The 14,104-nt window shown below is 48.4% G+C and overlaps 1 protein-coding gene across 4 annotated transcripts in view; it reads left to right on the top strand.

Annotated features, from left to right (window-relative positions):
- NINL (ninein like) overlaps positions 1 to 5,067 on the top strand; it is a 60,595-nt gene extending 55,528 nt beyond the window's left edge. For 3 of the 4 annotated variants that reach the window (XM_090052561.1, XM_090052578.1, XM_090052553.1), the window contains 4 exons: positions 283 to 396; positions 1,776 to 1,988; positions 3,211 to 3,324; positions 4,222 to 5,067. In XM_090052561.1, coding sequence (XP_089908687.1) covers positions 283 to 396; positions 1,776 to 1,988; positions 3,211 to 3,324; positions 4,222 to 4,413 — 633 coding nt within the window. In that variant the 3' untranslated portion in view covers positions 4,414 to 5,067. The remainder of the gene's footprint in view (positions 1 to 282; positions 397 to 1,775; positions 1,989 to 3,210; positions 3,325 to 4,221) is intronic. The other variant, XM_090052570.1, reaches the window with a different exon arrangement.
- Positions 5,068 to 14,104: the final 9,037 nt, after the last annotated feature.

The raw sequence follows: 14,104 nt of genomic DNA, 5'->3' as shown, positions 1-14,104 counted from the left end.
AATTGGATTTATTGTGACCATGTGCTGTTATGCTCTGCCTGTGGACTAGGAAACAATGGGCCAAGCCATTCTATTCCTGTTAGTCAAGGGGGAGTTATTCACTGCTAGGCTGAGGTGCTGAATGCCTTAACAGACCCACTCAGCAGGCTTCTAAGTGACCTCACCAAGCGACAGGCTGATGGATCTATCATTTTGCAGGCTCTTTGACACCTGAATGGTGTAGGACTCCCTCCCTTCTTCCTAAAAGGCTCCCTCTCTTTGTGCATATGCTTCTCCTGACAGGTCAGCCAGGTGCAAGAGCTGGAGGCTGAGCTGGAGCACATGACTCAGGAGCGCCAGATGCTGCGGCTTACGACAGCACAGTTGAGGAAGGAGCTTGAGGAAAGCCAGGATCAGGTATGGTCTGTGGCTGGCCTGTTCTCAGATGTGGGGAGAGGGCCCTTGGTGCAAGGATCTAGCTACTTGGCCATGGCTGCTTCCTGCCAGCAACTGAAAGAGCAGAGTTGATGCCTGGGGTCAGCTTGAAGATGTGCCATGTGCCAACCCAATCCCATGCACCTGTATATAGCCAAATGCTGGCACGACCCTGTGTGCTAGGGTAAAGCCATGTTATCTGGCCCAGAGGGCTCCCCACTGCTCTGGAAATTTGGCAGCAGGAGAATGATAATTAATCCTGGCACCATTCCCCTCTGCCAAATTTCTGGACCCAGGGGGATCAGTGCAGGCCAGAGGTTGAGCACCACTACTCTAGATGATGGCAAGGCTTCTCCCTTTCACCTCTGGGTGGCAAGAAACAGCAAAAAGAATATTGGTGGTGCAAGCAGAGATGGGATCATGGATAGTATGAGATATTTTGAGCCCCAAGAACATCCCAGCCAAAGGTTGTTTAGGATTTGGATGAGTTAAACCTCAGAGTGGGAGACAAGGGGGAAAAAGCAAAAACAAGCACATAGCCCATAGACAGGAATAGCCTGGTATTCCTTCCCCCTGTCCTGTCTACTGTGGGGTAAACTCTGAGGTAGCTATTAGCTGCTCTTCTCTTGGGAGCTCCCCAGCAGGGTGCGCACAACCTGTCTTGGCTCATGAATAAAGGAATCTTGGTGAATCTCAGAATAGCTCAATTAGAGTGCACAGCTCCTAGCATGCACCTGGGCTCCCTTTCATATGGCATAGGCTAAGAGGCATTTAACCCATCACAGAGTTCCAAAATGGACCCCTTTCTGGTATTGGCAGGCCTTGCTGCCACTGCCTCTCACTTCCAGGCCCAAGGGATTGATCCTGTAGTTGTGCACTGCTATCTGTTACTTTCCTTGGAGGGAGGGGGTGTAAGCAATCTGGTCTTATTCCCCCCGTGGGCTAAATAGCACCTTCCTGGAGATACCATGTTCTTTGCAGCAGCTTGTGGTGGGACCGGTTACCTTGGGTTCTGGGATTTGACATCTTACTCAGGAAAATGACTCATCCCCTTTCAGTGGCCTGCATAATATCACTGAAATACCCAATGGGCCCCCCAGGAGCCCTTGCTAGTCTTTCTGTTTTGCTGACCTTTGCAGAGCTGGAAAAAGCGTCCCCTAATCTCTTTGATCAATGCAATTTATCCTGGTACTTTTAAAATGTGCCTTATTGCCCAGGGAACCCAGCATGGTCATTGAGCTTTCTCTGGGGTGCTCAGCATGAAGCAGGTGCCCCCCACAAAGCTCCACTGTTTCCCTTGAGGCTGCTGTTTTCAGCCAGAGGTGGTACCTGGTTATCACACTGTTTCTATTGTGCTACAGTTGTTAGAAGCCAACACACGACTCCACCTGGCCCATTCTCAGCACCTGCAGGAGCTGCAGCAGCTGAAGGGCCAGATGGGCAATGTTGTGCCTAAGGAGCATCTCGCCCAGCTCCACAATAGATTGGCCAAAGAACAGCAGAAGGTTCAGCAGCTGCAAGAAGACTTCAGCTTCCAGGCTGAGCAGTCGAGCAGGCAACTGGCTATACATCAGGTGAGGAGGAATTGCAGAGAGAGGTCTCCACTGCTGGAGGCAGTGGGGCCCAGTAGAGTCTGGGACTCAGTAATCCTGGTTGCCATGACATGGGACAGGTTGCACCTGGCAGGTCACACTTGGCTGTGTACCAAGAATGCTGTATTTGCCTGAAATGCTCTGTGTGAGAGCCAGGGAAGGTGGCAGCATTACCTGGACAGCATGATTGATGTGATAAAGCTAACTCCAGTCTTCAGTCCGTTGTGCCAGTGCAAAGTCTGACTCCTCCCTGCATGCGGCATCCCTAATCTAGATCCAGGGTGCCCTTTCCATTGTTTCCCTGCAGTCTGGAACAAACTCCAGCATGGGACTGGGTACTTCATTTCCATTCTGGTTTGGAAGATTTGGCTGAGGCTTCTTTCTCATATTGGCTTGTGCTAGGCAGCAAAAACGGTTTCCCTATCCAGTGCAGGGTTCTTAGAGGAGATGCAGATGTGATGTTCCAAGCTGCTAAACAAGTGGGCCCCTGTGTTTGGCACCAGTTTGAGCCCTCTTCCAGGCCAATGACTGCAATCCTCATTATAAACCTTCTTGGTTAAATCAAACGAGCAGAGCACTGAAGGAGCAGCAGGGTTACCAAAGAAAAAGCCTGGCAGGCAGAGCTAGTGAAACCAAGGGACGCTTAAGAACAGCTCCCCCAAGGTCCTGTTTCTCATCTTGGGGGAAACATTCTCCTCTCAAGAATGGTTGCTTTATAAGATGCATGGGTACGTTTCCTGCCATTTCTTTAAAGGGTCCACACTGAAGGCTAAGATTCTTGGAGCTTCTCAGTGGTCTCCGTTTAGTTGTAAGGGATGTTCAGCTGCATCTATGACGTTCCTCTATGCATTTTTACCCTTTATACCTGTTGAAGAGCTGAAGGACCCTCCATCAGGGCCCATTTGTGCAAGGCAGTGTATATGTACAATGTCTGCAAAGGTAGCTCCTGCTCGTGAGCCCCCTACCTAGGGGTTAGACAGGACACAGCAGGGAAATACACTGGTCAGTGTGGGAGACCAGAGCTGGAACACCAGAGATGGGGGCATCAGCATCTGCAGTCACAAAGGTCTCATCTAGGAGGCAGAGGAGGACATGGCAACGAGATACTCCCTTGGTGCAGGGCTGGGGCAGCAGTTCCTAAGCAAGGCCTGGGAGGGCTCAGTGTTACAGAGTTAAGATATGCCTTTGTCACTGCATGTCCTAGGAGGAACATGAGAAGATGCTCAGGGTGATGGAGGAAAGGACAGAGGGGCTGGAGCAGGATCTGAGGAATGCAGAGGCAATGCTGCAGGAAAAGGTGGCCCAGCTCAAGGAGCAGGTCAGTGAGAGGACCATGTTGCTCACTCTGCATCTTGCACTAGCTGACTGACTTTCTGGGGCAGGCAGGAGCAGCCATTTAGTGACCAGGCAGCCCCCCGTGAGGTATTCTCAATAATGGCCCAGGTCTTTCCACCTCCAAGATCAACTTGTGGCAGAATCTTCCTGGCAGGAGTCTCCCCTCCCCTTCCCTCTTCCCCCCACATTGGGTGGGTGGGTTTGCAGATGTGGCTGTATTCAATCTTGCAGCTCTTCCCAGGAACCAACACAGGCAAAATTATCCTTGCCTGTGCACCATGCACACTCTAGAACTGGGCTGTAGAGGCTTGGGAAGGCCACTTTGGGGTGGGCTGCAGTGCCAAGGACCCTAGTGTCCATGAACTGTGCCTGCTGTTCCAACCCTTTAGGCAATGGTGGCAGTCAGAGCGGTGTTGGAATGAGCCTCCTATCCTGGCTCTGGATGGAAGGTTTATTTTGGTCTTTCAGCATTCCACCTGCCCACAGCAGGGGAGAAACATCCACCCCCAGTGCAGGGTGTCTGGGGAGGAACATTAGTGGAGTTTGGGTTACCAGCCCCTCTGGTGCCTTGTCCCATAATCTGGTCCTGCTTGCAGCAGCTGGGCAGATTGCAGCTTACAAGTGCTGCTTTTCCTTTTCATGGGTCATTTTCTTCCGGATGACCTTTCTTTGCATCTCCCCTGGTATCACAGGTGGCTCCAGTTACTTTTGATTCAGTCTGATCTATGAATATTACTTTTGCCACACAAGACAAGCACCCCAGTGAATTGTTGCCTCACTGCAGCACAACTAGCAGGGGGGAAGAGGTGGGGAGCATGTTTGACTGGTTTCTTGACATGGAATGGTGGCTGAGGTAAAACCCCTTCCTTCTGTGCTCCAGTTTGACAGGAAGGCTAAGTGTGACCTCCTGCTCAAAGACCTGTATGTGGAGAATGCACAGCTGATGAAGGCTCTGCAGGTGACTGAGCAAAGGCAGAAAAGTGCTGAGAAGAAGAACTTTGCTCTAGAAGAGAAGCTTCTGGCCCTAAACCAGCTCCTCAGGCGGATCGCACCAGCCTCTCTCAGTGTGTGAATTGGTGCTGACCTCGGAGCTGAATTCAGGTAGAAGGACAATCAAGAGCAGGGATACACTGCTGCCTGCTCTCCTTGTTTTCACTCGTGACCAAGTGGGCAGCATTGGGGTCCCAGTTCTGACCCCATGAAGAGTGTTGAGTCTTGCACCCAGGGCCCAGTGCAACTTGATAATGGGGTAATCTTCTCCCTGCTGATGGGCTGTGGGGTGCCACAGGATCACTCCCCCATTTGCCTACTGATAGGGCCACTCTCAGGGAAGAGGGTGAGGCTGGTAAACGAGACCATGGCCTTCCAGCATGTGTACCCTGAATTTTCTTTTCCTAAGTGGGAAAGAAAAAGCTTTAGTGCCTTTGGCCATTTCAGGTAATGGATGTTCACCCTGTATGGTGGGTCTGTCTCAGGGCTAGGTCGGGTGTCTGGTGATGGCCATACGTACCCACACACTACCAAACTTGTCTGCACACTGGCAGCTTGTCATATTAGGACGCACCGTTTTGTATAGGGAGGAATTGTAAATAATCCATAAGTCCCAGATGTGCTTATGGGGCTGTACTGCTGGAAAAGGCAGCTCTGAGGTGATGGGGTCTTCCAATGCTAGCTCACATGGAATGGGATATTATGTTTTAATAAACAAAGAAAATAGCATTTTTAACACTTGGTTCCTGGTTTTGATTCCATTCCTTGCTGCCCAGACTGTCCTTAATGCTTCCCTTTTGTCTAAGATGTACAGACCCTCACATAGATAAAATCCAGTTTGGAGAGCTAAGAAAATAAAAGATATCCTGGACCAACTGCATATAGTGTAGTTGTGGGGGGTGATGAGCAGCACAGAGATAAGAAATGGAAGAATCTCTTGGGGTTTGTTTGTTGTGTTTTTTGTCTTTTTGTTTTTTCTTGTAAAGAGACAAGTAAGGATAGTTGCCCCATGAGTGGCCCCTATGCTCACAGTCCAGCTCTTCTCTTGCCCATAAAGACCCTGGTAACCCTTGATAAGCAGCTAGAATATGAAAATGAGCCCCAGTATACTTATTTCACCTTTATGTAGCTCATACCATGGGAGCGTGAATCAGGCCCAAGCTTGGGCTTCTCTCTGTGAGCCTCAATGGCAGCCAGAAAGCTTTAGTGTCACACAGCTGCTGCGGAAAGCGGGTGGTGGTGGGCAGGAGAAGGACTCATTCTAGGATGGTAGAATCCAGACACCAGAACTGGACAACTGTTCTGTTTAGAGGCTGAAATGGGAAGTGAGTGTTTTGAGTTAGACTCTGAGGTGTTGGCCCAGTCCAGGAACTTGTCCCAGCACTCTGTATCCATGGGAGTTCATTCCCATTCAGATCAGTGTGGTATGCCTGCAACTGTCCCAGATGAGGCTTCTTCACACAATATGCTGGAGGCAACTATTTTTAATGAATGCCACATAACTTGAAATTGCTTTACAAGAAACATTCTCTCATTCTTATTTTAAAAGGCAATTTAAAGTTAAAGTCTCAGTATAAGCATTATATACTCAGTGACAACCTAGGATCACTCTGGAAAGATGCAGGAGAAATTGTTCTCTGTGCTTTCAGATGGTTCACTGTGTACTTGACACTACTGGGCATGTCAGCCAGTTTCACACCCTGCGATGGTGGTTGATAAGACCCAGGTGCAAGTGCTTATTAGGATATAGAGGACAGAATCTCTGCCCCAAATGTGGGAGATGCAAGTTACTCACATTCGAGTTGAGCGCTGTATCTCCCAAATCATTGTCGTTTATCTTGGGCCTAGTGAATAGGTGAAGTGGAACAACTCCAACAGGAAAGAGAGGTTTAAACCTGAAGATTAATTGACCCCAAAGACACTTTCAGGCACTTTATTTCACAAGAGCTGAATTTTACTTTATTTTACATTTTTATTCTGGTTCCTGGGCAATCAAGCCAGGGAGATGTGTGCACCCAGAAAGACCAGACTGAGCTAGAAGATTAAATGGATGCTGTTGTGGGGGAAGGTAGGGGCCCTGGGCTCTAGCTTGGACCCTTGCTGCCACTGGGGCAGAAGGTTACCTGCTGCTTTCCAGCCTCTGTCACCAATGCCTATTAAATACCTGGTGCAGAGGGTCAGCTTCAAGAGGAGTGCTGGAGCTGGGACTGGATAATGCCTGACCTTTTGTTGTGGTGACTGGAGCAATGTGCTGAGAAGTCAGAGAGAGAAATTCCAGTCCTCTCTGGGTAAGAGTAGGGCAGGACCTAGAACCGGAGTCTCCCACTTCCTGAAGTCTTCTTCAGCCTCTCCATTTGTGCCAGGCCAGAATTTCAGGACCTGTGTTCCGGTACTTGCACACAGAGCCATGCACCTGACTAGCCAGGGAGCAGGGTACCTCACATGCTAAGCAGTCCTGTGGATTTTCCATGTCCATACTGCACCTAGAATAAGATCAGAATCTGGGCAACTGCCAAAAATCAGCCATTACAAAACTGGCTAAATGCCATTTGGGAGTGTTAAGTAAATGAGGATGTTGCCCTTATCCTACAGTACATGCCAAGGGCCCACCCTACTTTCCCTCGGGGGTGAGCCATCTTGTACTTAACACAGGGTTAGAGTATACACATGGAAACTTACTATGGAGTACCTGACATGCTGTGAATCTACCACCCAATGTCCTTTAATGGTAACTTCTCCATGGAGCCACCTCCTACAGCGTCTTGCAGCTCGAGGAAGACCTAATGAAAAAAGGAGATCAGTGTCCACAAGCATCCTGATCCTGCAGCAGGAATCAACAGGATTCTGTGCCCCACAGGGTCAGTGAAGGTGCTGGGGCACTTTCGTGCTGCTCTGTCTGCAGGAGAATCTGACCAGGCTCCTCATTCCCAACAAGCCTGAACAGAAACCTCCTTGTCCCAGCTCTGGCTTGGGAGAGGCTGCAAGTACTGTGGCTTCCTCCTGCCAGGGCCTCTTTGTCCTCTTTACCCACTGACTGCCCTTGGGCCAGAGACTTCCTCCCTTCCCAGGACTGGCTACCTTGCTGTCCATGGCAAACAGAACCTTCCAGGCTGCTCCTGCTCCTGGATATAGCACCCCTTGTGTCCATGGCCTGCTAAGCCTGATGGGAAGGGTAGTCTCACCCACCCACCCAGCTGCAAAACATGGTAGGGATTGTGAGTGAAGAAGACATCTCACTGCTGCAGGAAGCTGCCCTTCCATATCACAGAGTCTTCTTCTAGAAGCAGGACAAGCCAGCCCAGTCACAGACCTCCTCCAGGGGCCTTATCCAGATCCTGATATCACCTCCTCCTTCCAGGGGCTCATTCCTATTTTCCCTGCACCTCTGAGCCTTCCCAGGCCCACCACTCATCACGGTGAAAGTTCCCAGCCTGTTGGCTTTCCAGCTGCTCTCTGCTTTTGTTCTGGCTGGTGCTCCCTAAGGCTTAGCAACTTGCATCCCAGACAGTGGAGTTGTGGTTTGCTTCAGCTCACTGCCCCTGCATTAAACAAAAGCCCCACAAGCACTGATAGCAAAGAGGTTAAACCTGGGTCCAAGCTCCTGTCATGAAAGCTTCAACAGTACCAACTGTACCATTAGATCCAGGTAGTCTCTGATTGGAACAACATTCCCCTTCAGCAATCATTTGTAGCCTATGAGAGGCATCTAGTGCCTAGTGCTGGATACTGCACTGGCCTTGTGATAGCACTGACTATACATCCCAGCAACATCCAACTTGGCTTTGGTTTTGTCACACTCTGAAAAACATTGTGCTGACAGGAGGGAGGGGGAGCCAATCCATCCTGTGGTGCACATCCAGGTTAGAATTGGGCAGAGCAAGGATGATGCAAGATCAACTCTCTTACAGGCTGTTGGGTATGCTGTGGCCTAGTGCATCTGAGTCTTTATTTCATCAGTAAAAAAATAACCCCTGAGATGGCTCAGGGCTACCCTGGTGTGGAATGGGAAAGACTTATGAACTCTCAGAATCATTCAAGAGACAGAAAAACACTTTCTCCTCCACTCCTGCTGAAGGTGAACTCAAGAGACTTAATGTGTTCTCAACTAGAGATGAAAAGGGCATACAAACATGGCACAAGAACGAAAGACCCTTCAGCATGGTATCAAATCGAGTGGGGTCCAAGTTCAGCTTTTGCAGGAACCCACAGATAGAACTGGTAGGTGCTGGGGTGCTAAATTTTACACCCTTACCATCCCTTGGAGTTCTTTGGTTGGATAAATTCTCAGTAAAAATTATCTATCTTTGTTGCTGTAATACGTACAACAGGAAGAATGCTAGTTAAACCTGTTGAAAGTGAGCGCAAAGACTTGAACTCCCGTTCAAGCTGCACACCTACAGCTAGAAGTCCAGTACTTTCCAGACTTGAAATTTAACTCTTTTCTCCAAGTGTGTTAAGCAAGAAACTGTGCTTTGAGCCAGACGTGATGAAAAGTAATTAAAAAAAAAATTCACACTTTTAGGTATAGTGACCAGAGTTTTTTGTTCTAATAATTGGGCACCTGAAGGATGTGGGGGTCCAATTTTTCAACAGTGTTGAGCACACAGAGCCTATTAAATAGAGCTGGAGGTGCCCAGTACATCTGATCAGTCAAAACACAAGTGTTTTAGGTACTCAAATGACGGCAGAAAAAATTGAAGAGTTTATGTTGTTAGGGCCCCAAACAGGGTGTAGGCAGTCAGAGCCAGTCCTGTTAAAAGGTTTTCCTTTTCTCTTGGGTTTGTTTAGATCTGCCTGAGAAGTAACAAACAGGGTAAAAAAGGAACTCTCCAAGCCTACTATCTTCAGCATATCTTTAAATAATACCAGTAACTGAAAACAAGAGGGAGAACTTAGGTTGAGCATATGATGAAAGTGCAGCATACAACAGCACAGCAATAATGGGGCATATGTATACTGCCATATCTGCCTTTTCACTGAGACCAACACAGCTTTTTCCACCTGGATTTTGGTTGAGGAACAGCCATTCTACATGTGCCCACCGGGTCTTTCTAAAGCCTGGTGTGCACCACCTGTATACTGAGTTAGAAAGCAACTGTCATCATACCTCTTTGAGCAGGAATGAGAGGCATATCTGGGTACACAGCACACTGTGCGAGTGGAGTAGTACTGCTCAGTATTGCACAGGATGTAGATGGCAATGCTATTCACAAAGTCCATCACAGAAAGTTAGAGGCAAGTCATGGATCTCAGAATTCTCAAGACTTTCAATGTACATCACACAGCTTCTTCTAGAAGCCTCATAAATGAGGCTGAAAAGGGGAAGGGGCTTTCAAGTATAGAAGTGAAAGCACAACTTTGTCCAAAACCCTCCTATGGGGCCCAGGAGAAATCCTTGCCCAGCGGACTCCAATCCACTTGTCTGGCACTGGATCTGAACTCCCAAATTCTCATCTTCTGTGGTGTGTCCCCATGGCACTGATGAAACTGTGAAATTGGCTTCTCTCATCTTCTCTGTTAGTCCACCTGTGTACAGAGCCAGGGCATTTTGCTTTAGCTGTGTACAGATACCATTATACTGTTCCTACCATACAGTTTTGCTGGACACACTTGACAAAATTCTATCAAAGCATCTCAAAAACAAAACACATGTTGGAGGAGCTACAAGACACTTCACTGGCTACTCCTGAAAACTATAGTTTTGGGAGGGAGGCAGCAGGCAGTCTGGGGAACATGAAAGCAGTGACCCAGTGCCAGCTTCAATTAATGCCGCCACAGGGACTGTAAGTCCTCATGTGAACACCTGCAAAGCTCACTAGTAGATAAAGACCATAAGTCCTTGTGGTACAGAGCAGACCCTCTCCAAGGTGCCTGTGCTGCAGGTGAGTTCCACAACAGGCATCTTCCACACACGGTTGTCAAATCAGGCATGGGGAGGGCCAGCGCTGTGCTTCTGGGAGAGGGACCCTGCACAAATGTATACCAGGTGGTGACTGCTCAATGGAGCCAGCTTCTCCCTTCCTCTCCCCTCCTTGGTATAGACCCACCAAAGGCATTTCCTCTTTTGTGCAAATTCATTTTGCCTGTGCCCTGAACCAGTAAACCAAGCCATAGGGTCACCAAGAGTCAGCAGGTGTGAGAGGGGATGGAGAGCAGAACTAGGAAGAATCTGGGCAAGAGCAACAAGAAACTGGATCCCTCAGGCTGGAGTGGAGTTCCCTCTGGCTTCAGCCCCATGATGCCTCTCTTATTTAAAGCTAATTGTTTTGTACAGTGGTTGTTCTTTGAGCCTGGAGGACTTGCTTCAATTCCCATGGCTAACAATCCATCTCCCCTGAATGTGCAGGGAAACAATACAGCCACCAATGTACAAGCAAGCATCATGCCTGCAATTGTTTGCACCATACCTTCCTTTTGGTGTTACAGAAAATAGCAGCTTGCACAATGGTGAGCATGTTGTACAGATCACAGAGCATGATGCTTCCATTTCTCTCCAGGGCCACAAAATGCCACTTGATTCACTCCAGAGTTAGTTCATCACTGCCAAGAAAAAAAGATTATTGGTAAACTTAAAAACTGTAAAGACAAAAAGCAGAACAATACATTTAAACCTTCTGGATACAATTTATAAGCACTCGCACCATCTTGTGAATGATAACCTCTTGGTGTTTCAGGAATACAGGACCCCAGGGCTGCCTGGGGCACCTTGGTTTGGTACTTCGCAATATTGAAAGGTTGGAGACCCTGCCCAGAAGTTCAGGGGCTGCAGTTCTGCAAACTGTGGCCCAGAGAGGGGTCTCTATACCCAAGAAGTCAGAGTCCTTCATATCTAAAGGAAGAGCAAGGAACAGTGATGCACACATGGAAAGGAGGCTGAGGGTTGTGACTGCCTACATGAGTGAAGAATGGGAAGATTTCCACTTTCATGCAAAGGCTGTGGTTCAGAAACAGCCTTGCAGAAGACTGCTTTGAGTAGGAACTTAAGAGGCACCAGTGAAACAAAGAACTGAGTGTATGCCCTATTAACAATGTGCACATGGGGCCCACAAGACAATGTTTTCTATTCCTATTATTTTTAATTAGAGATCCTCAAAAGGAAAACCTGGGAACTAGTGGAATTGCCACATTCAGAAAAAAATGACTTTGCTGATGGAAGGGACCCAGACAGGTTGCTGACAGAATTCATGCTTTCTGCAAGGCCAGCAACACATCCCTGAGACTTCTCTCTCCAAAGCAGCCTGCTACAAAGAAATCACATCCAACCAGAGAGACATCCATCCCTGCTGCTATGCGAGGTCCAGTAGAAATGCAGCCACAGCTGCTGCCCAGGGTTGTGTGACACTAGTGCTAGAGCAGAGGAAAAATACCCCAACCCAGCCATCCTCCCAAGACACAGGGGACCTGCCCCCACAATCAGAGAGAGGCCCCAGCTGACATCCAGCCACCCAAAGACAGGAAAAGATTTCCACCCTCTCTCCCAAAGCACATGCCCCAATCCAACCACCCTCAAGTGGGCAGGGAATTGGCTTCTCTGGGGTAGAGGATGGGCCATGGCTTGCTTCATCCAGCCTTGCACTGTAAGCATAGATGCTGTACAGCAGGTCCTCATAAAGCCCCATAGCATCAAAGGTAGGGGTCACGTCCAGTTCCTCACTGCTGCCAAAGTCTGCCCTGGTCCTGTCTTCCTTCCTCACCTGTGGCTGGGAGAGGCCCACTACCTCAGACATCACTCCAGGCCCCATTTGTTTCCTCTGCTATAAGGCACTGCTGGGGCTGGCATGCAGGTGCAAGGGCATGTTGTTTCTTGCACCCTGCCCTTCTGTTTAGAGGGCAAAGTATGCCTGGTACTCTTCAGTTTGGTTTCTCAGTTCTTCAACACCTCAGTATCGCTCGACGTCTCCCTACTTCATACTACACCTGGCAATTCATCCAGATGGCTCTGCAGGGGTGCACACCTGGTGCCCCATGGCTCAGGGTGTGAGCATAAACCACCCATTGGCCCAGAAGAAACTTGCTGCTGGGCAGAGCACAGAGAGCAGATTAGCAATGGGGAAGCAGATTGCAGGTGGGAAGAACAGAGCTGTGATCCTGGGAGGGAAAGGCAGCAAAAGAGAAAAAGGAGCTGGTAAGAACAACTAGATGGGAAAGGAGGGATTAAAATTCAAGGAATCAAGTTAAAAAGATGGCAAATGAGACAGAGTATATGGAAAGCAAGCAAGGGAAAGATAACAACAGCTTCCAGTATAAGACTTAAGAACCTCAATCATGGAGTGGACAGGGAGCAACCACGTCACAGTACAGAGTAGCCTTCAAGAAGACATCTGGCATTAAGAGGCTCTTCAGTCCAGCAGAAAAGGGCATTGCAAGAAGCAGCAAGGGAAAATGAAGGCAGAGAAATTCAGGTTGGAAATAAGATTTCCTCAGCAAGGTTGACTGACTTTTGGAAGAAGTTGCCCCTGGACAAAGTGGGTTCTTTGTTCATCTTCAGATTGGGGTAGGATGCTTTTCTGGAAGAAATCCTTCAGACAAACCCAAGTTATTGGGCTTCAAGCAGGTGAAATCCTTTGTTGAATGGAATTCAGGTCATGTCTTTCACCTGAGGTGTGCTTCCAGGGATCTCATACAGTTAGCCTGTTCTTGGGCCCCCTCTGGTCTCACAACCCCAGCAGCTCCCATTCCCACCTCTGCTTACAATCTATGGATTGCTAGGAATAAAGAACCATGGGGACAAAGCTAGAGAGGTAGGAGGAGGTAACCCCACGGCCTCATACCTTCCTGTAGGAACACTGTTTCTCTCTACTGCATGGCAGACCAGTGCCCCAACAGGGGATGAGATCAGGCTTACAATAGCTATGAAACTCCCCATTGTCCAATGGCCTCCAGTCGATGGAGATCAGATGTATAGTGTTAATTTGCAATAAAGACAGGCATATACATACATGAACGAGAAAGAATTAAACACATTAGTTGTGGGACAATGGGCACTCCTGTTGTTTCATCTCTACTTCCTCCATAACTAAGGAACTACCTCTCAACTCCCCACTTCCTTACTTGTCTAAATTAGAGAGTATTTCTGAATTATAACTTTTATCACTACAAGGTGGACCTAAATATACTTCTATAAATATACTCTTCTGAGGCTAGGCCTGTGCCCACTGGCCTTTGTATCCAACAGTAACTGCCAGAAGAGATGTGTGTGGAGATTGATTTTGTTCAATAGGCCAGACACATTCCTGACATGAGAAATGGAGTACATATCCCAGGTAGTACATCTTCAACAACTGATAATGTGAGAGGACTGCAGTGGATCTGCACAAAGGCAGATCCTCAGATGCATTATTTAATCAGTGTATCAACTTGCATTTGCCCCTTGGCCTCAGAACATTTTTTCTTGTACCTCATTGATGCCTGGGCACACTTCTCCAGCCTAACAGCATAGCTAATTGCAGTTGCTGGGATTGCTTTGCTGCTGGCAATGATCTGACAGCACAGCTGTAAACAGAACTAGAATGGCTAGAGCCAGGCTCTCTCTCCCTGCAACAGTGTGACAGCCCAGAGCCACTCTTAAAAGTAAGGGATAGAACCCTGTAGGCCTCCATGGCGGCCAGGGAATCTAGTCCCTGGGCTTGGGACTGCTGTGGTGGTTGTGGGCCATGGAGCTCACAGAGATGACCCAGTACAAAAAAAGCCCAAAGGGCTCATTCTAAGGTTGTGGATCCCAAACACTGGAGCTGGGCAACCATTTTGTATAGTAAGAGAGTAAGAAGGGGGTG

Source organism: Crocodylus siamensis, chromosome 1 (assembly GCF_052110815.1).
Source record: "Crocodylus siamensis isolate JL-2025a chromosome 1, ASM5211081v1, whole genome shotgun sequence".
Lineage (NCBI taxonomy): Eukaryota > Metazoa > Chordata > Crocodylia > Crocodylidae > Crocodylus > Crocodylus siamensis.
The sequence above is the reverse complement of the archived record's forward strand: the minus strand, read 5'-3'. Positions and strand labels throughout refer to the sequence as shown.